The sequence below is a fragment of the Dipodomys spectabilis genome, unplaced genomic scaffold (assembly GCF_019054845.1).
Source record: "Dipodomys spectabilis isolate Male_0828 unplaced genomic scaffold, ASM1905484v1 ptg000069l, whole genome shotgun sequence".
Taxonomy (NCBI): Eukaryota; Metazoa; Chordata; class Mammalia; order Rodentia; family Heteromyidae; genus Dipodomys; species Dipodomys spectabilis.
In genome coordinates this window covers 8,190,060-8,216,613 of record NW_024870746.1, presented here as the reverse complement: position 1 = coordinate 8,216,613, position 26,554 = coordinate 8,190,060, and the positions used below count along the sequence as shown (strand labels likewise).

At 43.6% G+C, this 26,554-nt stretch overlaps 1 protein-coding gene across 1 annotated transcript; it reads left to right on the top strand.

The window, feature by feature from the left end:
- The first annotated feature begins 24,535 nt into the window (after positions 1 to 24,535).
- Positions 24,536 to 26,554, top strand: LOC122109262 (keratinocyte proline rich protein). Its single transcript, XM_042681505.1, has one exon. The coding sequence runs from the start codon at positions 24,536 to 24,538 to the stop codon at positions 26,552 to 26,554; it is 2,019 nt and encodes a 672-aa protein (XP_042537439.1).

Sequence of the window (26,554 nt, the reverse complement as noted above, 5' to 3'; positions counted from 1 at the left end):
CAGGAACAAGACAAGGATGCCCACTCTCTCCACTTCTCTTCAATCTAGTATTAGAATGCCTAGCTACAGCAATAAGACAAGATGCAGACATAAAGGGGATCCAAATAGGGAAAGAAGAAATAAAACTCTCCCTCTTTGCAGATGACATGATCTTGTATTTAAAGAATCCCATAGACTCCACTCCCAAATTACTCAAGCTGATTCAAAACTTCGGCAAAGTAGCAGGTTATAAAATTAACCCCCAAAAATCAATGGCTTTTCTGTATGCCAACAATGAGAAAAGTGTGGCTGAAATTAGGAAAGCAACTCCATTTGTAATAGCCCCACAAAAAATAAAATACCTAGGAATTAACTTAACTAAAGAAGTGAAGGACCTCTATGATGAAAACTTTAAAATCTTGAAAAAGGAAATCAACACAGAACTTAAAAAATGGCAAAACCTCCCATGCTCCTGGATTGGAAAGATTAACATCGTGAAAATGGCAATACTTCCCAAGGCTATCTACAAATTCAACGCAATACCTATCAAAATTCCACCCTCATTCTTCAAGGAAATAGAAGAGGCAATCCAAAAATTCATATGGAACAATAAAAGACCCCGAATAGCAAAAACGCTCCTGAATGGAAAGAACACTGCTGGAGGAATATCAATACCAAACTTCAAACTCTACTATAAAGCCATAGTAATCAAAACAGCTTGGTATTGGCATAAGAACAGACCTCAGGACCAATGGAATAGAATTGAAAACCCAGAAATGAACCCACAGACCTATAGCCATCTAATCTTCGATAAGGGAGCTAAAACAATAGAATGGAAGAAAGACAACCTCTTCAGTAAATGGTGCTGGTAAAATTGGTTAACTACATGTAGAAAACTTAAGCTAGATCCTTATATATCACCCTGCACCAGAATCAACTCCAAATGGATCAAAGACCTTGAACTCAAAGCAGACACTCTGAAAACATTACAGGATGGAATAGGAGAAACCCTAGGTCTCCTTGGCTCAGGCCGAAATTTTCTGAATAGAGACCTGGAAACACAACAAATCAAAGAAAGGTTGGACAAATGGGATTGCATAAAGTTGCAGAGCTTCTGCAGGGCAAATGACATAGCTAGCAAGATCAATAGAAAGCCCACGGATTGGGAGAAGATCTTTACTAGCCATAAAACGGACAAGGGTCTCATATCTAAAATATACTTGGAACTCAAAAAATTAAACCCCCCAACAACAAATCCTCAAAGAAACAACTGCCCAATAAATAAGTGGGCGAAAGACTTAAAGAGAAACTTCTCTGAAGAAGAAAGAAGGATGGCCAATAGACACATGAAGAAATGTTCAACATCCCTAGCCATAAAAGAAATGCAAATCAAAACAACATTGAGATATCACCTCACTCCAGTGAGAACGGCAAAAATCAAGAACTCTAACAACAACAGATGCTGGAGGGGATGTGGACAGAAAGGAACCTTAATTCATTGTTGGTGGGAATGTAAACTTGTTCAACCACTTTGGAAAGCAGTATGGAGGTTCCTCAAAAGACTCCACATAGAGCTCCCCTATGACCCAGCAATCCCACTTTTGGGCATTTACCCTAATGTTTACAAACAAGACCACACTAAAGCTACCAGCACAACTATGTTTATTGCAGCATTATTTACCATAGCTAAGATATGGAACCAACCCAGATGCCCCTCAGTAGATGAATGGATCAAGAAAATGTGGTATATATACACAATGGAATTCTATGCCTCCATCAGAAAGAATGACATTGCCCCATTTGTTAGGAAATGGAAAAACTTGGAAAAAATTATATTAAGTGAAGTAAGCCAGGCCCAAAGAAACGTAGGTCCCATGGTTTCCCTTATTTGCAATATCTAGTATATGTATGAGTCAAGCGGAAAAGGTCAGATAATGTGATGTCAGGAAAATGAACCCTTAGATGTGTATTTTAATGTTTTTTTCTTTCATGCATGTGTTTCTAACACATTTATAAGATTATCTCTTTGTTGCTTTGTATGTCCCTCCCCCACAGTATAACCCTTGCTTTCACTATATTTGATGTCAGTATAACTTGTGGAGGAGATGGGGAAAAACCAGTTGTTTAAGGATACAGGTGGACCTGTTGCAACAATGAGAAGTACAAGTTGTCATGTCCAAAACGAACTTTACAATGTTGGTGGGGGGGGGGGGGGCTGGGGGGAGGGAGGAAGGAGAAGGATTGGGATTAGGGGGGGAGGGGGGAGGCTGGGAAGGGATGTGAAGGATAAACAAAGGAGGAGGCTGCAATGCTTGGTAAGAAATGTACACATTATCCTGCCCATGTAACTGTAACTCCTCTGTACAGTATGTTCACAAATAAAATAAAATTAAATTAAAAAAAAAAAAAAAAAAAAAAAAAAAAAGAAAATGTTCAATTTATCTATCAGCTGCTGATTATGAGATTCAAACCAGAGATGAATAGCCTTAACATAAATAGGGGGTAAAAGACTATTGGAAAATGTAAGGAAACCTTGAAAGATTAAGACACAAGGACCTTTCTGTGGAGCTGATTGGTGTTTGTACTGCAGACAGAGAATCTGTTAACATTCTAGGATCACCATTAGCAAAGTTCATGAGCAGAAGGGGCATGAAATATACCATCCAGGCTATGAAGTTGGTTTCTTATGGTTCAGCTTGCCCTGGGAATGAACAGAGTTAATTCTAGGATGGTCTCCCATCAGACTTCCCACTCTATCTAGGGACTGGTCTATAATTCTGACCTCCTCACCAAGAACCCATCCCCCCAAGAGGTAAGACTGATATGCTCATTTCATCCTTAGAGTAAAAGCATCTCATACCTTGAACTGCTTTAGTCCTATTTTCTCAATTTCTCTATAGTTTTTGCCTAGCATTTACCATTTCTAACTAGTGTGTGTGTGAAGACAAACACACTATGACATCAAGAGACACCAACATAGGGCTGGGAATATGGCTTGGTGGTAGAGTTCTTGCCTAGCATGCATGAAGCCCTGGTTCGATTCCTCAGTACCACATAAACAGAAAATGCTGGAAGTAGCACTGTGGTTCATGTGGTAGAGTGCTAGCCTTGAGCAAAAGAAGCTCAGGGACAGTACTCAGGCCTTGAGTTCCAGCTACAGAACTGGCAAAAAAGAAAAAAAATTAAAAAGAAACACTCACACATATATGGACATATACATTTTACACATACACACACCATATGCATGCATGTTGTTTTTAGTAGAGCAATTCATCTGAATTTCAGAGCTTACCATTATTCAAACTCAGATGTTAGATCAATGTCTCTCCAATTATGCTCCTCAAAATATAAGTCCCACAAAAATCTCACAGAAAAAAAGTCTTCTCTTCAAACATACCATGAAACAGTGCATTGCTGGGTGCATTTCATTGTTATGACCAGACATAAGCATAATTACATAATTAAGACTGGAAAAATCTTGATGCAGGAAAGCAGTTTCACCTGTACAACCTCATGCTTCTAAAATTACAGTTTCATTGTACAACTTCATCCTGTGTGAGAGTGTATGTGTGAGTTTGTGTACATACGTGTGTATGTATGTGTGTGGCTGTGCACAGAGCACACACCATCATTTAACAGTGTGAAACACATTTAAATGAATACTGCATCAAATCTGTGGGCTCTGGAGTATTTTCAAAAAGTGCAGTTATTTATTTAACTCTTCCAATCTGTTGTCATTTCGCCATGGAAGATAAAGGACATAGTTAAGAGTTCATTTTTGACTTTGTAGTATAGTCTAGGATTAGCAGCAGCATTATAGATGTCCTGCTGAAAAATGAGAATGGATCTAGTTCTTGACAGAAGAACATAACCCCTGGGGCTGTAGTTGCTGGAGGGCTGAGTGTTAAAGGGGATGCAACAGGGAGGTTCACTTGAAGGAAAAGGAGATTTATTTTAGGGTTAAAATTTTAGCTTTAGAAAAAGAAAAACCCTTCATTATCTTTTATACCCTCGTCATTTTAGAGAAAGGTTAACTATCTAAATTACAAAAATCATTTATTAGCTGCAGGGTTTATATTAGATTCTGCTTTGTATCATATAATTCTTAGCCTTATATTCTATTTTCTATATTGACTAATGCCAAAGGATGAAAGGAATGGAAAAATACTAGAACACCATACTTACCCGCACTTACAACTCAGTCAAGGCCAAGAAACACACTTCTTGGCTGTCACTGGAAATTCCAGACCTGTAGGAACTTTCACAATGTGTGGAACTTGAGGTTGGTTATTGTTAGCTTCTGAGTGTTTCTGGAGACTGCCATCAATTAAACTCACTTTAAAAGGAAAGTGGCTCATCAGTTCTAAAGGCGCTATTGCATCCTTTGAGGATCAGGCTGGGCAGATCCATCAAGGTTCTCATCTTGTTACCTAGGTCTGTGGAGTATTAGGGTCAAGAACAAGGAGGTCATCCCTGCCTTCTCCTGTGCGTCCTCTGCCTGTTCCAGAGCAGGTCAGAGTATCTGTTCCACAGGTGGGATCTCCATGGTGGTGCCTCTCCTGGTATATGTGTATGGATGGTTTATGTGTGGGTGCGAATCACTCCAAAACCTGAACTTAGTAAAAGAGATGATGCAGCAGGGGTGGGTGGATTTCTGGTGAAAAGGGAGGATGAGGAGAGATCTGAGGCTGAGACTCCAGGGTAGAGCTGGAGGAGGTGAGAGAGGAGGTCAGATGGGAGTTCATGTACATTCCTTCATGAATAGGAACGCCTCCACATTTCTTGGGTCTTGTGTCTTCCCCTTGTTTAAGACACACACACACACACACACACACACACACACACACACACACACACACACACACACACACACACATGATGGCTGTCTTTTCTTTCAGAATGAAAACAGCCTATGTAAAATTGTGTGTCTTGCCTGGCACTGGTGGCTCACACCTGTAATTCTAGCTACCCTGGAGGCTGAAATCTGAGGATCACAATTCAAAGCCAACCTGAGCAGGAAAGTTTGTGAGACTCTTTTTTTTGGGGGGGGGGGTTTGGTCGTGGGGCCTGAACTCTGGGCCTGGGCGCTGTCCCTCAGCTCTTCAGCTCAAGGCTAGCACTCTACCACTTGAGCCACAGCGCCACTTCCGGCTTTTTTCTTTTTGCTTATGTGGTGCTGAGGAATCGAACCCAGGACCTCAGGCATGCAAGGCAAGCACTCTACCACTGAGCCACCTTCCCAGCCCCTGTGAGACTCTTATCTCCAATTAACCACCAGAAAATCAGAAGTGGAGCTGTGGCTCAAACTGGTGGGGCTCTAGCCTTGAGCAAAAAGAGCTCAGGGACAATGCCCAGAGTTCAAGCCCATAACTGACAAAAAAGAAAAAAAAAAGAAAGAAAGGAAAAATGCCTCATAAATTAATTCTTTATCCTATAGCCAGATTTGGATGGGGTTGCATGATAATGTTCTTTTATAGCTTTGAAAGAATGTCTAGATTTAAATTTCATGTTTACCACTAATTTTGGAAAGTTGAAAAAATTAACCTATTCTTGCCTCAGTCTCCATATGCAAAATCTAAATGATAATAATTACTGTTATTATTTTGTATAAAGGCTGCTGTGTGTAATAGATGTGATAGAGCATCTAAATGACTAGAGAGAGTTAGTTTTAGTTATTATTGCCTGGGTCAGAGAAGGAGAGACACAGAGTTTAATCTACTCAGTAGTCCAGATGAGGATGTAAAATGAGAGAGAAGCACAGAAAGACAGAATACCTACCTCTTCCTTCTAACCTATCACTCTCCATCTGACTTCTCCTAGTCCTAGCCTCTATAAAACGAGTGTCAACAGACCTATGTTCTCTCGTTACAAGTCAGAAGTATCTGACCATATCTTCAGTGAGAACAGTCTCTCTAAATAGGGAAAAGGTAAAAATACTATACTGTGTCCATCTCTTCTTCTCCTGCACATTCATTCACATCTGTTCTGGTTCAAATTCTTATTGCTGTAAGAGAATCAAGACTTCATGGTTCAGCTTGAGGTGACCAGATAAATTCCAAACCCTTTTTATTTTTTGTACATTTTATTAATTGTAAAAATGCCGTATCCAAATCCTTTTTAAAATGATGCTCAAACTCTTAAGAGGAATAATTTAGGCATCAGTGTATCATGGAAAATCAAATTCATTAATTGTAACTAGAAACTTTCATTGTAATTGTACTTTGAAATCCCTTTTTAAATGGATAGTTCCAATTTTAATTGTGAGTTTGGAAAATATACAATTCAAGAAGCCTATGAGATTCAGGAAGCATATGGCCATTATGTAAGCATAAGAGAACTATTAAGCCTAACATAAATTTATTTGATATAATCTTGCCCACAGTTGACTCCCTTGAATTAAGAAGATGTAACCATCTGATTATATGAAATAATATTTATCAATACAAGTGCCACAAAACTCCAGAAAATTTGCTGTTTTTCTTTCCTTTTTGTTCTGTTTGTTCATGTATCTGTCTTTGGGAGTGTCATATGTAATCCTTAGTGTTACGTTAGGTGCAAAGAGTCATAGATCTCTTCCTCTTCTATCACAATCTTTTCCTTACTACTGTCATATTTATTAATGCTTTAATTAAGTAGGAGCTTTCCTCTAGATTTCCGTGTGTTATATCTCTCCCATTGTTATACTTTAGATACTGATAAAGTTCTCTACATCTCTACACTCGCCTTCATTCGTTTTAAAAATAGAGGCAGTTTTTATTGTTGTTGATTTTACTGTATAATGTTTCATTACATCATTTTCATAACTGCACATTATGTATTTCAGTCACACTCATTCTTCTTAGTGATATTGCTCTCTTCTCCCTTTCTACTAGCACCCCAAAGGGATCCCAAAGTTGACTCTTATGTGCTTGGTTTATGTGTGTGTGTGTGTGTGTGTGTGTTTACAGCAAACCATGTTGACATAAGTGACATTAACAAAGATGCATTCTATTCATAAGCTGCTTTGTTGAATGGCAGTTCCTTTGTACAACTACTTAAAGATAATAAAAAGATATTTAAAAACATAGATATTGAATATAGGATACAGTGTACAGTCTTTCTGATTCTGATGTATTTCACTTAATATGATGACTTCTCCTTCCAACCATTTTTTTTTTCTGCAAAAGATGTCATTCTTTATAGCTGATACTATCTCATTGTATATATACACGGTATTTTCTTTGTCCATCTACTGATGGAAAATCTAGATTTATTGTATGACTTGGCCATTGTCAATTGTTCTACAATAGACCTGGGTATATATGCTGAGTTTGATTCCTTTTTTCATCATATAGTCTCTGTCTCTAGACCATCAGTCACATTTTTGTTTTTACAGAGAATAGCCGTATTTGTCATCACTGTTCTCTCCCTAATATAAAGTTACTGAAAACCTGTTTGCTTGGCCTTTTAAATAGTAAATGCATCTTTGAAGATTTTCCAAGTCTTTCTGTATCCTTCATATTATCCAGTATACTGTTTTATATGCAGAGTACTTATTGAAAAAAAATAAGCCACACCTAACCCTCATTCTTTCGCTTTATCTTTATAATTATCTGCTATAGCCTCCGTTGAGTATAACAAGAAAAATAGGACAGAATTAAAATAGCTAAGTATATCAGGAAGTTTCAGTTCTCCTCTGGGGCGAGGAAATCTTGTTAGGCAGAATGATGTTTAGTGAAATACCAAAGCTTGGGAGGTAATAATAAACAGCCAAGTTAGTTGTAGTGGTAGCTGCTACCTTTTGGGTTCCAGCCATAAACATGATGCTTTGCTTTCTGCTTTCTTTGTAGACAAGCTCACACTGTATGCCCACATATGAGCCGGCCTGCGATCTCAGTGTTGAGGACAATGAACTTGGCCTTAGAAAATTGATGTAGCTTGCACAGTTCACCCACAGAAAAGCACGCCACTTCTAGTTTTCTGGTGGTAGTTGGATATAAAAGTCTCAGGGACTTTCCTGCCTGGGCTGGCTTCAAAATGTAATTTTCAGGTTTCAGTCTCCTGAGTAGCTAGAGTTACAGGTGTGAGCCACCAGTGCCTGGAAATGTGGAAATCTCTCTCTCTCTCCCTCTCTTTCCCTCTCTCTCTCTTCCTCTCTCTTAAAATTTATCTACCTATTTTTTCCAGAAATCCACAGCCTTTTCCAATTCTTTTTCACCAAGTGTCTTAACTCAGACTCCTTAAGTCTTAACATCTCTTGCTCTGGGTTGAGTGTCCCACAGACTTGAGGTGTTGTCATTTAATCTCTGTTGTAAGGTATTAAGAGGATATTAAGGGTGTAACAAAGGATAGAGCCTTTGGGAGGTGATTAGGATTAACTAAGATCTTCTGGGCAAAGTACTTGTGGTTGATCTTCTATAAGAACATGGAGAAGACCCACACCCCAGTGATCTGTTTATGCCAATAACCATCTCTAGATGTGGTCTCTATCAGGAGCCAAAAATAAACCTCTTAACCTTACAGAGTAGGTATTCTGTTATATTACCAAAATACCTGCCTCTAGGATTTGTTATTGTAACAAAACCCAGACTAATACATCTTGACTTACCCATTAAAAGTTTCCTCTCTTACTTTATCCACCCTTCTTCTTTTCTCAACATGCTTTCTATCATCTGGTGACATTTTTTATCTTTTCTCAACATGCTTTCTATCATCTGGTGACGTTTTTTACATGCCCATCTTCAAGTGGTTAATTACCATGAAGCCAATCCAAGGCGACTTAGGTGATTCCATCAAATTCCCACCAAATTCCTATCACAGATTTGCTTTGTTTTCTTTAAAATACCTTCATATTAGTTTATTTAATTTATTTAATAGTATCATAAGCTTATATTTTCTAAGTAGTAGGTGCTGGATTAATGTCAACTTAAAAAAGCCTCCTATATCTTATTTTATTTCTCCTCATTTTTAGGTATCTGTTAAAAGATGTCCAATAGCTAGGTAATACAACTGTTCTAATTCTTTTTTGTTGTTGTTGTTGTTGGTCATCGGGCTTGAACTCTGAGCCTGGGTGCTGTCCCAGCTCAAGGCTCTACCACTTGAGCCACAGCACCACTTCCCATTTTCTGGTGTTTAATTGGAGATGATCACAGACTTTCCCGCCCAGGCTGGTTTTGAACCATGATCCTCAGATCTCAGCTACCTAAGTAGCTAGGATTACAGGTGTGAGCCACCGGCACCCAACTGTTCTGATTCTTAAACACATACACCTTTCACCTGCATCCTTAAAGCAGATGCAAACTAGAACATCCAATTTCAAGATGGTATTTGTTGCTCTCATAATCCCTGTCCTATCTCAAGCCAGACTTGTGGTGATGGCAGCTATTCCCTCTGGGGGCTCTCTACCTCCTGGGTCTCCTGGCATCACAGCCTCAGCTCTACATGCCATGGATTCCTTTGTAGCCACACTCTATCAACCTGATCTTGTTCCCTTAGGTAGCCATACTCTCAAGGAATTTAGATGTGGCATTATCTGCCCTTCTGGAAGTTTCTGAATGTCAAAATAGCTACTCGACAATGGCCAGCATAAGCATCCGCCTCTTTTCTAGGTGATGAATCTTCCTTAGTTTACCATGCCAGGTGTGATCCCCAAAACACTGAACATAGAGCTGACTAAACTGCATCCTACTTTCAAATAGTTCATAGGTTAGACAGAACTACGAAACTACTTGCAAGAATCTAAAGATCAAGATCACATGGGCACAGAAACTTATAAATCATTACTAACATATTCATGACCTGAGACTGTAAGTGCCTCAGAATCGTCGGTATCATCTTTGTGTCATTGATAGCTTACAAAATAAAGAGCCCAAGTTTGAAAAAATGCATGTTTATTGAATGAATGAATGAGTGAATGCATGAAGGTGGAATGACTGGCCTGCAAGCATGGTCATGGCACAGATAACTGAACGATTTCAAGCTTCTGGAATTCCTCTTGGCCCTTGTCCAGGGAGTTTCTGGAGCCCCAGGGTTTGGAGTGTGAGTTGCATCAGCCTCATTCCAGATGGTGAAAGTGACTGTTTTACACGCACAGGGCATGCCTCACTCCTGGGAAGATTGCAGGCTGGCCCAGCATAAAAGGGCTCCAGCCCCTGGCTCCTCAGTCCTCAGCCTCACCGGCGACAGCTCTTGTGACCTCCACTGACTAGGTGAGTGTGTGGCATGGAAGGCTTGGGGAGTGGGCAGGCTGGGGATGCTGGAAGCAGAGAGGTCTTTGTGGAGGAGAATCAAAGACAGGAAATGAGGTTGAGGGTCCCAAGGAGGTAGATCCAGTGGGACGGCTTGTCTTCTTCAAGCCTGGTCAGGGATATCCTCTCCTGGCCTCTGGTTAAGAATCTGACAGGAAGCAGATCCTCAGACCTCTATCTGTTCTAGCATAGGGCAGGAGAGCAAATAGAAGAACTGGATGTGAGCATTGGGAGAAGAAAAAGGGAAGAAATCAACAGATGTCACGGGAGTTGAGTTGCTGATGTCTGGGTCTTTTATATCTTCCTCTAATACTCTTTCAGTAAGTGTCCTCAGAGGCCACCAGTTCCCACTGACACATGTACTAAGTAAGGACCCACCACCACCAGAAGGATTCTGGGACAGGGCCAGCTATGTCTCCAGAGCTTGGCAATCTTGGTCTGGTGCTGAAGTTAGAGTCCAGGTGGGAAGATGGCCAGCGCCTTCCACTGGGGGAAATGAAGCCCCAAAGAGAGCTTACACCACATTCAATTTCATTTCCTATCAGTTCAAGTTATAAATAAGGCCTTGTCTACAGATGAGATTACTTTGGAACCAGGAACACAGCAGCTTGACAATTGTGCTGATGGACTGTCATTTCCCCCTAGGTTTTCTGACCTCCTCTCAAAAAATGTCCTGCCAGCAGAGCCAGCAGCAGTGTCCCAAGTGCCCCCCAAAGTGTCCTCAAGTTTCTTCCAGCTGTAGCCTTGGTTCTGGGGGCTGCTGTGGCTCCAGCTCTGGGGGTGGTGGCTGCTGCAGCTCTGGGGGTGGCGGCTGCTGTCTGAGCCACCACAGGCCCCGCAGGTCCCATCGCCACAGACACAGCTCTGGCTGCTGCAGCAGTAGCGGTGGCAGCAGTGGCTGCGGTGGTAGCAGCGGTGGCAGCAGTGGCTGCTGCGGCAGTAGCGGTGGCAGCAGTGGCTGCGGTGGTAGCAGCGGTGGCAGCAGTGGCTGCTGTGGCAGTAGCGGTGGCAGCAGCTGCTGTGGCAGTAGCGGTGGCAGTAGCCAGCAGTCTGGAGGCTGCTGCTGACCTGGGCCATGAGGACCTCAGACAAGCAATGGCGGAGGAACTGAAGTGCGGAAGACCTGCTCCGGCCTGCTGCTTGCTCTTGCTCCTTCTTCTCAGTATCCTCCACATCCCAGGCTGTAAGATGCCGAAATCTTCCTGTGGAATGTTCTTAATTTCCTCCCCCCTCCTCCCTGGGTGCTCAGGCCCCATCTTCTTCCATATTACAAAACAATAAAGTCTTTCCTATGGGGCCTCAGTAGACTCTTTCTTGTTTTTCTTGTTTGTTTGTTTGTTTGACCGCTGTAAACCCTACAAGTTAATGTTGGCAGCCAGGGCTCAGCCCTGTGCTGGCTAGGACTGAAGCCCGGCCCAGGCATGTGGGTCAGGTGGCCTCACAGGGGTGGAACATGAGCTCTGGGCTGTCTGTTGTGTAGGTTGCCCTCTTACGAGCACACACATGTTGTCTCTAATCTTATATCAATCACTCTGGTACTTTCATAAGAACTAAGATAGTATTGCATGACCAGTATGGAGTAAAGACTTAGAAACTGCTAGCACTCTTCATAGTAGGAAAGTCTGGGACCAGCCATGGGCCATGGAAGGTAAGTGATACCTGAGGAGAAGCTTATTCTTAGGACAGCAGTTTGATATTAGATGGATGAGCTAAATCAACATAAACCATACAGAAGTGTATCTGCATTGCAAAGGAGATACAAAGCAATAGCCAAGGGTGACAGGATTGGTATGGTTCTGGCTTTACCTCAAGAGTGCTGGGCCACTTCTCAGGCTTGCTTGGCAACTTTGTGTGTATCTCCATTTCTGCAAGAGCTCTGGGGTCAAGAAGAGACCTTACCATCACCAAGGCAAAAGATGCTCAGGCTCCCAAAATGGTTTTTGTAGAGGATGATGCTTATTTCCATTTACGTAGATTTTGAAACTGTTTTTTGTTACATCACTGAAAAGGATAATTCATTGGTGACACATGTGAATTGGAGACAACACATATTCTCTCAATAAAATTCTGATTATGTGGCCTTGAAATAAGTCATGAACTTCTCTGTGCCTTATGTTACTCCTTGTAAAAAGGGGAATCATAAAAGTCGTTGCCTGAGTCATAGGCTGTTGGGAAGATTAAATGAGTGAGGTTGTGTGAGTGTTTTGGGGACAGCTGAATAGTTTTCTTGTCACACAACATTTTGCATCAGGTTTTCATACCGAGTTTGTAATTCTCCACCGCTCACTCACTGGGTTCCAAAAATGTAATCCACTCTGAACGCACTTCATCATTTAATGAAGTCTGACTCTCATTCCCAGAGTTAACATCGACGCCCCCAGTTAAAGCTCAGCTTCATATGACTGCTTTCACTTCGGTTGTCATCTGTACACAGGGCTCCCAGGATATTCATACTTCTGCCTAGATGGTGACAAATCCAGAGGTTCCATGAACCTCTGAGTTATTCACTAGAATAACTCAGGACTTAGGAAAGTGTATTACCTATGATGATAGGTTTATTATTAAAACTACAGTGCAGGAATAGACAATATGGTATGCTTATATCCACACCCCATCTAAATATTACTCCCCTGTGTTCTCAGAAGGTAACATTATGGAGGCACTGGCAGAAGGTGATATCTAAAGAAAGGTATCTGGAAAGATACACCTCTACCTGTGGATATAAAGAGCACCCATTCATTCATTCATTCATTCAGGACCCAATCATTTACGTGTTCTCCAAAGCTGTTCATTCTTTCTGTCTATGGATATAAAGCTCGGTGAAGTCTGGTATAGGTTCTGTTCTCAGCAGGGTTTCATCTGGAAAAGCAGAAAAGCATACATGTGGACATGATGCTGTCCTGATGGAAGAGCGTGTTAACCCAGTCATGGTACTTTCTTACAGCACCCAGTAGAATGTGCATTGTTTGCATAGATATCAAGGAAATGTGGCTAATCTTTATGACAAAAACATCTTGCAAAACTCGAGACCAAATTAGACATTACATATCTATTGACTTAATGAAAGAATAAATACATGAAGGCAGAATGTCTGGCCTGAAGCAGGATTGTGGTGTGGATAAGCTTAGCAGTTTGTGGCTTTGGGGATTCCTTTGGGCCACTGCCCAGGGAGATCCTAGAGCCTCAGGGTTGGGAGTATGAGAATATCATTCCCATCCAGGGATGTGAAAGTGGCTATTTTACATACACAGGTCATGCTTCACTCCTGGGAATACAGCAGACCCTGAATAAAAAGGCCTGTGCTGGGCTTCTGGGGCTCTTAGTCTGAAAAGCCCACTTAGCAGAGATGGCTCCTACTTTCTCCACAGAGTCAAGGCTCCAAGGGAAAGAAAACTGAATGAAGATAAGAGGGCAGAACCTTTTTATCCTGGTAGTTAGAAGGAGGTGGGTGGGAAAGTTGAAGGGATGACACAGATCAAGATGCATTGTACCCATAAATTGCTTTGTTAAATGGCAAAAAATTCAATACATAACCGGAAATTAAGAAAATTGAGAGAATAGGTGGGGTGAGAGAATGGGTGGGATTGAAAGGGGTGACATTGATCAAGAGACACGGTACTCATAAACTGCTCTGCTGAATGGCAGTGCCATGATACAACTACCTAAAGATTTAAAAAAAAAGAGAGAGAGCAGAAAAGAAGACAGAGGGGGATGGGAAGCTATCAGTTGGGTCTCAGGAGGAAGTACGGTTTTTTTTTTCAATCTGCAATCCCTGAGTTTTCAGTGTCACCATCGTCTAAATTACCCATTAGGAAGTCAATATTCTTGGATATGCTATTTTCTCTCCAGATAACTTTGAATGTAGGAGATGCATAAAATGAGTAATGAACCTATTTACTTTGGGAGAAAGGAGGCTTATATGTATGGCTGACTTTACAGCCCAGGTTAGAATACCTCAGTGGAAGTAATATGAATTGAAGACAGAAATAGGATTTCATGTCCTCCAAATTGGTTTTCAAATCCCTTTGAAGATCTTGGTCCATGAACCTGCTAGTTGTTTACAGTTGGTTTCTACAAAAGCCAGGAAGAAGGAAATAACAATACACAATCCTTGGAATGATAAACTAATTTCTATTCCTTTGTTGACTGAACTTTCTCCCCAAAGTCCAGTCCACCATACTGTCAGCAATCCCAGTCCCTTCCCAAAACATCACCCAAATTTCCAGTCCCAAATGTCTCTGCAAATGTGCTCTGAGGTGTCCACACCAACACCCAGCTTCATGAGTACTTCCAGTCATTCAGGGAACCACCAAGTCTAGGGGAGGCACCTTAGGCCTGAGATACCATAGGCCCCACCTCCTCCTTGTACTGGGGGCACCAGAGCTCCCATGCTGTGTGTGTGTGGGCACTAGGGACCCCTGGTGCTTCATGGGGCCCCTGCTGAAAACCAAGGCCTCTGCAGGCCTTGCTGCTCACCTACAAAGAAGCAGAAGTGGGAGGAGTCAAGTGAACATTGACCTTCCTTTTAGATTTCCCAGCCCTCACATTCATTCTGCTGTCTTGGAGTTTAAGATGTTGAAGGGAACTCTTCTCTGAGAACTCATCCCTGTGTTCTACACACACACACTCGTGACCCCCTGATCTCACACCCCTGCAACCCTCCTCAGAACCCCCAGGTTCTAACTCATACCGAAAGAATCCTGCTCCTTGCCTTAATTTTCACATTGACCAGTGGTCCTCAGACAATGGGGCTCCATTCACTGTCATGCATCTCAGGGAGCACAATGCTTTGTCCAGGCCTCCTCTATGTCACAAACCCAGAGCAATTCAGTGACCTCATCATTTTGTCTGTGGATGTGTCTATCTTCCCTTCCTTGGGTTCTGAGGACCAGAAATGTGACATCAGTTTAGGGGCAGCAACTCCTGTGCTTTCTGTGGCTTGTATCAATGTAAAGAATACTGTGCTATTAACTACCTTTGATTCTTTTCACAACACTCATTGTAAAATAAGCAAGACAATGGAATGAGAAATGAAGCATTGTGGTAAGACTTGGAGGGACCACCTGGAATGAGACCTGAACCTTGGGTGAAGCTCCAGACCTTTTCATTACACTTCCTGTCACATGATCGGCCTCTGGGATTTCATATTACAAAGAATTTTGGCTCATCGAAAACTGTTTCTGAAGTGATTATTTTCCATTAGGTGAGCTCACGATGCAATAAAGTGTCTGTAATGCGAAGTAATAATCATAATATAATGGTGATAATAAGATGATTACCTACATTGAGCACCAATTCATGACTTGACCCCACACGTCATTTACAGCAGCCTAAGAGGTGAGTATTATTTATGTGATGAAACTCACCAAAGCTCAGAGAGAATCAATGACTGGCTCGGCCAGGCAGCTGGTTGGAGGGAGCGCCGTAGGATCAGCTCAGACATGTCTGGTCCTGTGAGACCTTGCCATCTCTCTATCATGTCTTGGCCTCCTAATGATTTTTATTCTTTATGGTCGAATATGCTGATGATTGACAGGTGTTCCTGATCTGTGTCCTGGTTGAGATACATAGTCTCCACCTCTGTGTCCGTGGATCCGCTCTAGCTTTCAAATACCATCTTCCCCAGGACACCTCAGGATGGGTCGTATCATACTTTTCCTTAAAATAGTTGCCAAGACCCAAGAATGGAGCCAGGTATGAGCTGGCCTCTTCTTCCTGCGCTCACATCACTGGCTGCTCCACAAACTGGCTACAATCCCTCCTGTCCACCACCTATCCCTTTGTATATGCTGTCACTAGTTCTAGAATGTTCTCCACACTCCTTTGCTCCTTTTTAGTCTTTCTTATGTTTTTATTTACTCATAAAAAACTCTTTCTGGCTCGGCACTGGTAGCTCACACCTGTAATTCCAGCTACTCAGGAGGCTGAGATCTGAAGATCATGGTTAATGCCAGCCCAGGTAGGAAAGTCCTTGAGACTCTCATCTCCAATGAACCACCAGAAAACCAGAAGTAGAACTGTGGCTCAAACTGGTAGCCTTGACCAGAAAGAGGTCAGGGACAACACCCAGGCCCTAAGTTCAAGCCCCATGACTGACCAAAAAAGAAATGAAGAAAGAAAAAGAAAAAGAGAAAAAAGTTGTCTCATAAATCAGCCCTTTATCCAACAGCCACACTTAGATGGAAGGAAAATGTAAGGAAAGGGGTTGGGTCATAATATTCTTTTTTGGCTTTGAAAGATTGTCTGTATTTAAATTTGAGCTGTGACTCAAAGTGATAGAGCACTAGCCTTGAGCAAAAGAGCTCAGGAACAGTGCCCAGGCCTGGAATTCCAGCTCCATGACCAACAAACAAGATATGTAACAAAACAAAACAAAAAACCCTTTCTGCTTTCACAACTTTTCCAGTTCCATCAGACATGCATATATTAAACATAACTTGTAGTCTATCTAAAATTCAAATTCAGCCAGGAACTCTTTATTTTCATTCATGACATCTGGAAACTCTACCTTAGCTACTAGCTTCTTTGTGCCACAGGTCACTGAGGTTATGTTTCCATTCTGTTGCTGGTGTTAAGTGAGGGTCTTTCCAAACAGGAAGGTGAAATGTCTGGAAGGCTGTGCCACCTGATGCTTCTTCCTCTAAGTCTTTCCTTTTTGTGTTTCTTATCTATACTGGTCTGTCTCCAAGACCTGATCATACTATAGTACCGTTGTCTATTTAGCTCTACATTTTCCTTATTAGACTGTAAGAATCTTGAGGACAAACACTTGAGTTAGTATTTAGAGATTGTTGAATAACTGAATGATGATTGCTCCCAATACAGTTCTAGGAACCAGAAAGGAAGCCCTTCTGCTCGGTTTATTAACTCTTCTTTGCTCTCTTTGTCACAGCTTTTGAGTACACCAGTATGGCAAAATCCTGTAATGCTATATAGTAACTTCACCCTGGTTGTCACCTATGCACTGTGTGGTTTGATGCACATTGGATCTGTTAAACCTGGGCTTGGGGAGAATACTCAATGGCACCCATGTGTCCATGTAAACCCTTGACCTTTTTTCAATATACTCAGGCCTAGAATTTACATAAAGAGAGTAAATGGTATCTGTGATCACAGATACAGCCTCCATTTCAGGGCTGAGTCCCCCAGGCTCCATTACAGTGATGCAAAGAAGACTGTGAAATGGTACAAAGGGGAAAGCGTCTTCTTCAGCTTTTGCACATCTCTGTCGCAGAGGGAAAGTGTCCCGGTTCTCAGGATCAAGGGAGCACTGGAACACAGCTAGATTGACAAAGTAAAGATGCCAAAGATCCTAACTTCGGAGAAGTGTCTATAACAATACATAGAGTACATCTCGATGTATCTCTAATTTAAGGTAACTTTATCTCATCACATATCTAGAAGCCTCTGTTATGAGATAACTTGGCAACAAACTTGGTTCTGCCATTTCCAAGCTTGTGACCTGTAACAGCTTTTCTTTAGAATCTCTGTTCTCTATTATAAAATAATAATAATTATATATGTCACATTCTCTTAAAAATTAAGAGTTAGGGGCTGGAAGGTGGCTCAGTGGTAGAGCGCTTGCCTTGCATGCATAAGGCCCTGGGTTCGATTCCTCAGCCCCACATAAGCAAAAAGAAAAAAGCCAGAAGTGGTGCTGTGGCTCAAGTGGTAGAGCGCTAGCCTTGAGCTGAAGAGCTAAGGGACAGCGCCCAGGCCCAGAGTTCAGGCCCCACGACTGCACTACTGGACCAAAAAAAAAAAAAAAATTAAGAGTTAATGTATACCAAAACCTCAGACAAGAGACAGTAATATAGCAAGTCCTTGATGAATTATCCCTATTTCTATGGAGGCTGTACTGCTGTCAGTGCCATTCTTAATTTATACCATTTATCCTTCCTTATTTAAGAAATCTATAGTCTCATTTTTGTCTTTTATTCTGTATTTTATTAAATATTATAGTTTCTAGATATTCTTATATTAATCTCTTTTGATAGTTTTCACTTTTGAAAATCACTTTATGATTATCATTTATTCATAGATTTATGACATTATGTTTCTGACTATTTATATTTCAGCATATACTACTATTTATGAAGAGTCCCATCTATCTAAAAAGCCTTGATATATTTGCCTAAAATATTGAAAACCTCATTTCAGAAATAACCTCTGCCTTTCACACACCTTTCTTTCTTTCTTTCTTTCTTTCTTTCTTTCTTTCTTTCTTTCTTTCTTTCTTTCTTTCTTTCTTTCTTTCCTTCCTTCCTTCCTTCTATCTTATCTTCTATCTGTTTAAAATATTGTGGATCTTAATATAGCCTTTATATATTGTCATGTGTCCCTTTAGTATATTTCAACATATAATGGAAAGAATTAATCAATAAGCTTCAAAATAAAGCACATAGTAGGCTTATATGTAGAGTGTGTGGTGTGTATATATTTGTATAAGTGAGAAATAGATGATTTAAAAACATAGCTTTGACAGTGAAATGAATCATATGCCCTCTCATAATGTCTTTCTTGGATTTAAAGTTTTACACACAACAACTTGTTTTCCTTGAGGAACTCACAGTTAGTGTGCAAGACAAGAATGTAAATAAGCAAACACATGATAGCCTCAATGATAGGTGTGCCTAAAATGCTGCCATTTCGGAGTGAATCATGGCTCTGGGAGTCAAGGGACACCACCAAGACCGTGTCACTGGGGCTGTGTCAAACAGTGAGCAATAGTTCCTGTGTGGAAAAGAGATGCAAGTGTTTGCAAAGGTCTTCTGTCACGAATGTATCAAGGCATGTTTAGAGAATGCAAACCAATTTGTGTGATTGCATTGGGGGTTGTGTGTTTGGGCAGGGAGGGGGGTGGTGAGTGAGAGTGATAAAGATGGATGTGAGTCTGGAGGGGTAGGATGGACTCAGCTGATGAAGCGATTGGTGTTTTGGCCAAAAAGTCTGAATGTTTTTCCGACTGATAATGGAAAACACATGAAATAGAATAAACAAGTTTTTTATTATTATTTTTAAGATACTTACTTTGGTGGTTACTTCCAGTTAAAGGCTGGAAACAGAGAAGCAGTCAAGAGATCATTGAGCCATGTGAGACACCATGAATTCCTGGGGCAGAGCAGGGACTGTAGGGGTGGTCATTAAGGGGAATATTGAGAAGAAATTATAAGATGAAATGAAGAGGGTGGGGGACTGAATGTGGGGGTAAGCTAGAGAGAGGATCAAGAAAGGCTCCAACTCTGTGACAATGCACTTTAAGAGGAAGGATATTCTAAGAGGGTGGGGGAGATCATGAATTATTCTTGTCTATATTCAATTGGTTGAGCCATAAAGCCAAAATATCATCACCATCATCACCACCACCACCACCATAATCATCATCATCTAAAGACATACATGCTAATACGAAAGACCATGTTGAAACTATCTAAAGGCACCATTTGAAGATACTTTTAAAGAAGGGATGTCCTTTGGAAGAATTTTTAGCCTTGACTGAATAAAGACTCTACCATACGTATCACTGCCTTTAGATCATCTCAGTACAGCTTCTTGTTGTTCAACCCGTAATGGCATTTTGAATTCTAGAGCCAGAGAAGGGAGTGTGACTCACTTCTGAAATCATTTTGTTGACAGTTCTAACATCTAACCCTCCTGATGTCTGCAAGATTTAACGTCTAGGCCTCCCCTCACTTCCACTCCTCTCTGGAAAAAAGAAGAAGAGGGTTACAGTGTTCTCCTGGCCCAACAACTCATGCTCTAGTGATTTAAGACATGTGAACCAAGGCCAACCTCATGCCCATCCTTCTACTCATCTATCATTCATCCTTCAACAGACTCATAATATGCTGGGATGTAGGGATGCAAAAAAGGAGAAAGACCGATATTTTCCTTTCAAAATGTATGCCTTCCATTAAAAAAGAGTGTGGTAGATTCAGCCAAGAGGATTCAATAATTAACACCCGGGTGAGCTCAGCTGGTTAATTTTCCTTGCTCTATGCTTTTCAGACTAGCTTCTTAGTGAATATCAGTTCCTGGGTTTGCCTAGATTCAAGAACACTTCCGCAGGCATGTGTGATCAGAGAAAGAATATAATAAAAAGGCCTAGGACCAGAGCTACTTGGGATGTAAACCCTCCAGGGTTTAGGTTCCTGGATATGTTCATTTCTTGTTGCTTTACAGTCGTCCAATGTGGAGTGTAGGCCTTGTACTTTCTGATTTTTTTCCTGTCATGGGGTTTGGACTTGGTACCTGGGTGCTGTCTCTGAGCTCTTTTGATAAAGGCTAGTGCCCTACCACGTTAAGCCACAACTCCACTTGCAATTTTTGAGTGGTTCATTGGAGTTAACAGTCTTATGGGGACTTTTGCTTAGCTGGCTTTGAACCATGATCCTCAGATCTCAGCCTACTGAGTAGCTAGGATTATAGGTGTAAGCCACTAGTGTCCTGCTGGGTTTTTGTTTTGATGACATTCTAAAAGTCTAGGATCCCTCCCAAATCTGACATCGATTTTGGAGAGTCCTTTGGATGGAGTGGAGGGATCCAGATAGGATCTGAGCCTCACTGAGCAGTCTGCGCCATGGGAGAGACCGCACAGACATGACTGGCATGTGCAGGTAGGCTACTAAGCACTTTCATGCCCATTAACTGATTTAATCTTCATGAGAACCTCCTGGTGAAGTAAACATTGCTACTTCCACCTTCATATGAGGAAGCCAAAGCCCAGAGAGCTCAATGGCTAATTAAGGGTTAAGTGTTTTAAATCAGTTTCCTTATTTAATTTGTACAAGAGTTCTATGCCTTTTTCTAAGTCCTTCTCGTCTTCCTCCTCCTCCTCTTCCCCCTTGTCCTTCTCCTTCTTTCTTTTTTTATGTTATAGGTAAGAAATCTGAGGCCCATGGTGGCTAAGTAGATTTCATCCCATTAATCACTAATAGAGCTCAAAGTCTTCCTAAAAATCTGACCTATCAGTTCACAAGCTTGGGCAGAATCTAAATGTCTACAAAAGCAAGAGATTGACAGAGACAAGTGAAATGACTCAGGCAGAGGGATTATGTCATATTCTTTTAAACAACATTAGATAAATAGGAACACAAGTAGAATAATACATTAGATAAATAGGAACACAAGTAGAATAATGCAAGGAATCTTCACTTCAAATTGCATTGTGAACACTATCAAGAATGGTGGAGTTTGTGGAATGGAAACCCCTTACCCTATCCAAGGGAAGCAGCTGTCACTCAGGTTGAGGGAAGACAGTTTTATTCATGACAGCTCTTCTGATTTGAGAAGAGTTAGAAGCCTAGAGTCTTTTTTTGGTGGGGGAGGGGTGTCTGGTCATGGGGCCTGAACTCTGGGCCTGGGCGCTGTCCCTCAGCTCTTCAGCTCAAGGCTAGCGCTCTACCACTTGAGCCACAGCGCCACTTCTGGCTTTTGTTCTTTTTGCTTATGTGGTGCTGAGGAATCGAACCCAGGGCCTCATGCATGCTCTACCACTGAGCCACCTTCCCAGCCCCAGAAGTCTAGAGTCTTAAGGAAAATGCTCTTTATGGATAAATGTGAATAATTATTTCTTATTTTTATTATCCTCTCTAAGCACTTGTACAAAGGGTTTTGAAGTCAATAAATCAGTTTATAAGCACTATATTTCTTGATCAGTGCCACCCCTTCCATCATTCTCCCCTATCTTTCCCAACCCCATCCACATCCTTAAATTACATGGTTCCATTGTCACATACATACATTGAACATAATGATTGTCTTTATGATGCAGTCAAAACATACAAGGATATGCAACTTGTCCATATGTGGCTCAATGAATTTCTGTTCTGCACTGTGGGGTCTCCAAGGACTTCTCCAGCATTATCTGTTTGCTGCTCTTATAAAATAAAATATTTCATTGTGTGTGCCTATAAATAACATACATGCCTTGATAAAAATAGGCAAGCAAGTAGACAAATATATAGACAGGCTTTGTTCTTATAGATTATGCCCTTGACTTTTCAAAGAGCTAATAGAGACATGCATAAAACAAGAGTCCTCTAAAAATATTAACACCTATGGTATCTGATTAAATAAATTATGATTAACCTAAAAATAGTACTATTGTGTGACAGTAGTGGAACACCTCCTGCACAGCCAGCACAGGACAGGGATGTAGCAGGTGGTCGCTGGGCCTGCTGTGTCTGTAGCTTATGGTATGCACTTACTCTAAATGGATGTTGGGTATTTTGGGTTATCATTCAAATAGTTTTGTATAAAATAATTGCCTTGAGTTTCATGACAATCACGAAGGGAGTTTTAATTATATCCAGTTTGAAGAACATAGTGTAATACCTAGCTTGGTTATAAAGGCCACATGAGTGTAAGGAGTCAACTTAGGATGTCAGAGTGAGGGTTATTCCACATACTCTTTATTCTATAGAGTTGTCTCTTGGGGGTAATTTTAATTGCTTTAAATTGGGAAGTCTTTCCTTTTTAATCTCTATGTGGTGAGAATCTGAGGCAGGTAGAAAGATAGTGGATAGAATCATCTTTCAGGAGAGAAGGTTCTTTGGCTACTCTTCATCATCCTTATTCCCTGGTCCTCTAGGATGGGGAGCAAGCTGCTAGAGTGAAGAAGGAGGAAGGAAAGAAGAATCCACTCCTTCATAGTTTGGAAGCCTTGACACCAAGGCAAGGCACTCCCAAGTCTGTAGGTGACTGCGAGGACAGACACACAGGGAGGGAACCACACTAGCTAATGGAATGCTAACTGGGGTGATGAGCCAGGTAGATGCCAACTAGCTGCCTCATGTCCTAAGGCAGACCTAGAATCCTTTATATAAAGACAGCTGTCTACCCAGATGCCTCAGCCTGAATGACTGTGTGCCTGCTGAGGAGGGTAAGTCTGGGAGCTGAGTCCTGGGGGTTGGGGTGGTATGATGTTTGCGAGGGGTCCCGGATTCATGGAAGTGAGGCACAGTTCAGTGGGGAGCTGAGGAAGAGTGGGACAGCATCCTGAAGAAAACATCCTGGTGGGCTTTTAAGATACATTGGAAGACTATTTGTAGAGTTTATCAGAAAAAATAGTGCTGGGAAGTCAGTATGTTTGTCTTTGGTAAACTTGGCCTTCTCCTCCAGGATGTTTTTTCCTTATTGGGACTTGTCTTCCCTGGAAAAGACACATTAGCAGTTTATATTTTGTGAGCAGAGTCATCTGAGAGAGGTTGTCTTTCCCAAGGGTGCATTTATAGATGTTCTTTCCAAATGGAAAATGTATAGCTTTGACCTTCATTCCAAGCATTGTTCGATATTTTGGAAACTTACTGAGAAGGGCTTTGTTGGTTGAGCCAGTTGTCAAGTCAGCCCCTTGCTGTGCTGGTCATTGTACATGAACAGGTAAACTGGAAGAGGGCAGGGTGTGCCAGATGCTGTGCTTCCCCCCTGGCTACGTGTGAGATCATCGTTAATGCTTATAGATACCTCAGGCGGGATCTGAAATGTCCCCACCGGGTAGATTCTTATGTGGCTAAAATATCAGCCTTGCGATTAAGAATTACATTTTAGGGGCTAACCCTCTCCTGACTCTTAGAAGGATCAGAAAGGAAAGATTTCTGAAGCCAGCAAACTGTCACACTCTGTACGATTACCAACAGCAACCTGTCGGGACAAGTCACCATGTAGATCCTTTTCCATGATGGCAGTGTTTTGCCTAAGCATATGTTGTGGGTAATTCCCAGGAGGATCTGCTTAGATGAATTCGCCTAAAAAAGGAGCCAATACAAAGGAGCAAGTATTTAATCTTGGGGTTGAGCTGTCCAGCCATGGATCAAATCTCTTACTTTTAGTGGAAGCTTTGATGTTCTGTGGATATAGACGGTGCTTGTGCCCTTGATCCTATGTGATCATTTGCACATATGTGTACAGACATGCGTGCTGTCGATATGGCTATGCGAGGAAATCCAAGCTCCTGTAGTTCTCAAGTTAGACTACAGCATTGGACACACAACCTGTGTACTCCGCTTCCCTCTCAGGAAGGCCGTTTTGCGCTCTCTGGTGGTAGACACTGGTATGTCCCTCCTGTAGGAAAAGAGGCTAAATAAACATCCCTAAAGCTGGCTATTCAGGATGTCAGACCTAACGCAGGCCCTTGTGGACAATCGCAGGTAATCCTTGGCCCATCTAAGTCAGCAAGGATCCTTGGGAGAAGGCTGAGAGGAGAGGAAGAGTGTCTAGGAAAGACGCCAGATGCCTGCTCCTCGATTCTGACCCCTCGTGACTAACTCACTGAACTCCATCTCTCCACTCCCCACCCCGCAGGTCCCGCTCACCCCACCCACACCAGGACCATGTGTGACCAGCAGCAGAGTCAGTGCTGCGTGCCGATGCCTCAGTGCTGCATCAAGGGTTCCTCCTTTGGCCCCTCCCAATTCTCCAGTGCCAACGGCCAGGTGGTGGTCCAAGCCCCTGGTGAGGTGCGAATTTTAGAATGCCCTGCACCGTGCCCAGTTCAAGTTTCCCAGGCTCCGTGCCAGTCTAAGACCACCCAGGGAAAAGGCCAGGCTCCCTGCAAGACTAAAACCACTCAAGTGAAGTGCCAGGCTCCATGCAAGTCTAAGACCCCTACCCAGGTCAAGGGTCAGGCCCCTTGCCAGAGTCAAGTCTCCTGTGTGCAGTGCCAGGCTCCGTGCCAGCCCACCGTCTCCTACGTGCAATACGAAGTCCCTCAGCCCGCTCAGACCTGCTATGTAGAATGCGCTCCTGTGTATTACACAGAAACTCGTTACGTGGAGTGCCCGGTGCACACCACCTACGTACCGGCTCCAGTTCCGCAGGCTGTCCCTGCATATGTGCAATGCTCCCCCATGGGCCAGGCTCCAGGGAACTTCTCCAGCCAGGGACAGTATGGGGGCTCCTACGGTAGCTGCACCCCTCAGTTCCCATCTCGGGCTTCCTACAGCAGCTGCGGGCCCCAATTCCAGCCCCAGCGCCAGTCCCAGCCTTCCTACAGCAGCTGCGGGCCCCAATTCCAGCCCCAGCGCCAGTCCCAGCCTTCCTACAGCAGCTGCGGGCCCCAATTCCAGCCCCAGCGCCAGTCCCAGCCTTCCTACAGCAGCTGCGGGCCCCAATTCCAGCCCCAGCGCCAGTCCCAGCCTTCCTACAGCAGCTGCGGGCCCCAATTCCAATCGCGACCTTCCTACAGCAGCTGCGCACCCCAGCGTCCATCTCGACCTTCTTTTAGCCCCTGTGCACCACAATACCAGAGCCAGGGCTCCTACGGGAGCTTCACCGGGCAGCGTCGGTCTCGGAGCACCGGCCGATGCCTCCCAGCGCCGCGAAGGCTGCAGCCTCCCTACCGCAGCTGCTCCCCGCCGCTCCGCCGCCCCGAGCCGGGCTACGGCAGTTGCCTCGCACCGCGGTGCGCGTCGGGCTCCCCCAACTACTGCACCCCGCCCCGCCGCTCGGAACCCATCCACGCCAGCCAGTGCCCCCCTCGGGGCCGCCCTTCCTGCGCGCAGAGGTGCGGGCCCAGGTGCAGAATTGAGATCTCCTCGCCCTGCTGCCCCCGGCAGGTGTCTCCGCAGCGCTGTCCCGTGCGCATTCCCCCATTCCGAGGCTCCTCTCAGAGCTGCGCCCCGCGGTCCTCCTGGGGCACCTCCTGCCCGGACCTCAGACCACGCCCGCTCCCCCGGTCCTGCCCCCCTCCGCAGTGTCGGGAGCCGCCGGCGCCCCGATACCCGCCGCGCGCGCCACGGCCCTGCCCACGCCCGGAACCGCGCCCGTGCCCCCCACTACGGCGATTCTCAGAGCCCAGTCTGGGTCCGGAGCCGTGTGCAGCTCCGCGCCCAGCTCCCCGGCCGCGCCCCATGCCGTGCGAGAACCCAGAGCCCCCGCGACCGTGCCCGCAGCACTTCGAGCCCCCAGAGCCCCTGCGACCGTGCCCGCAGCACTTCGAGCCCCCAGAGCCCCCGCGACCGTGCCCGCAGCACTTCGAGCCCCCGGAGCCCTGTTCTCCTTCCCAGCCCATCCCGCTCCCTGCGCCGCCCTGCTCGAGCTCGGAGCCCTGCGGCGGAGAGCCTGTCCGCTGCCCCAGCCCCTGCTCCGGCTCGAATCCCAGGCCGTACCCAGGAGACCTAGGCTGTCGCGAGTCCAATCCATGTCGCCTGGACACCGAGGGCCCCTGCTCGTACAGTTACAACCAGGGACAGGAGGGCGGTTCTGGCTGCGGATCTGGCGACGTCTTCCCAGAGCCCCAGGGTCCTGGGGGCTGTGGAGACCAAGACAACAGCTACTCTGGGGTGAATGGAGGGGGTTACTCTGGGGTGAAAGGCGGGGGCTTCTCTGGGGTGAAGAGCGCCTATTTTTAA

Coding starts and splice junctions, on each gene's coding strand:
- LOC122109262 (XM_042681505.1), top strand. CDS start 24,536: ATGTGTGACCAGCAGCAGAGTCAGTGCTGCGTGCCGATGCCTCAGTGC.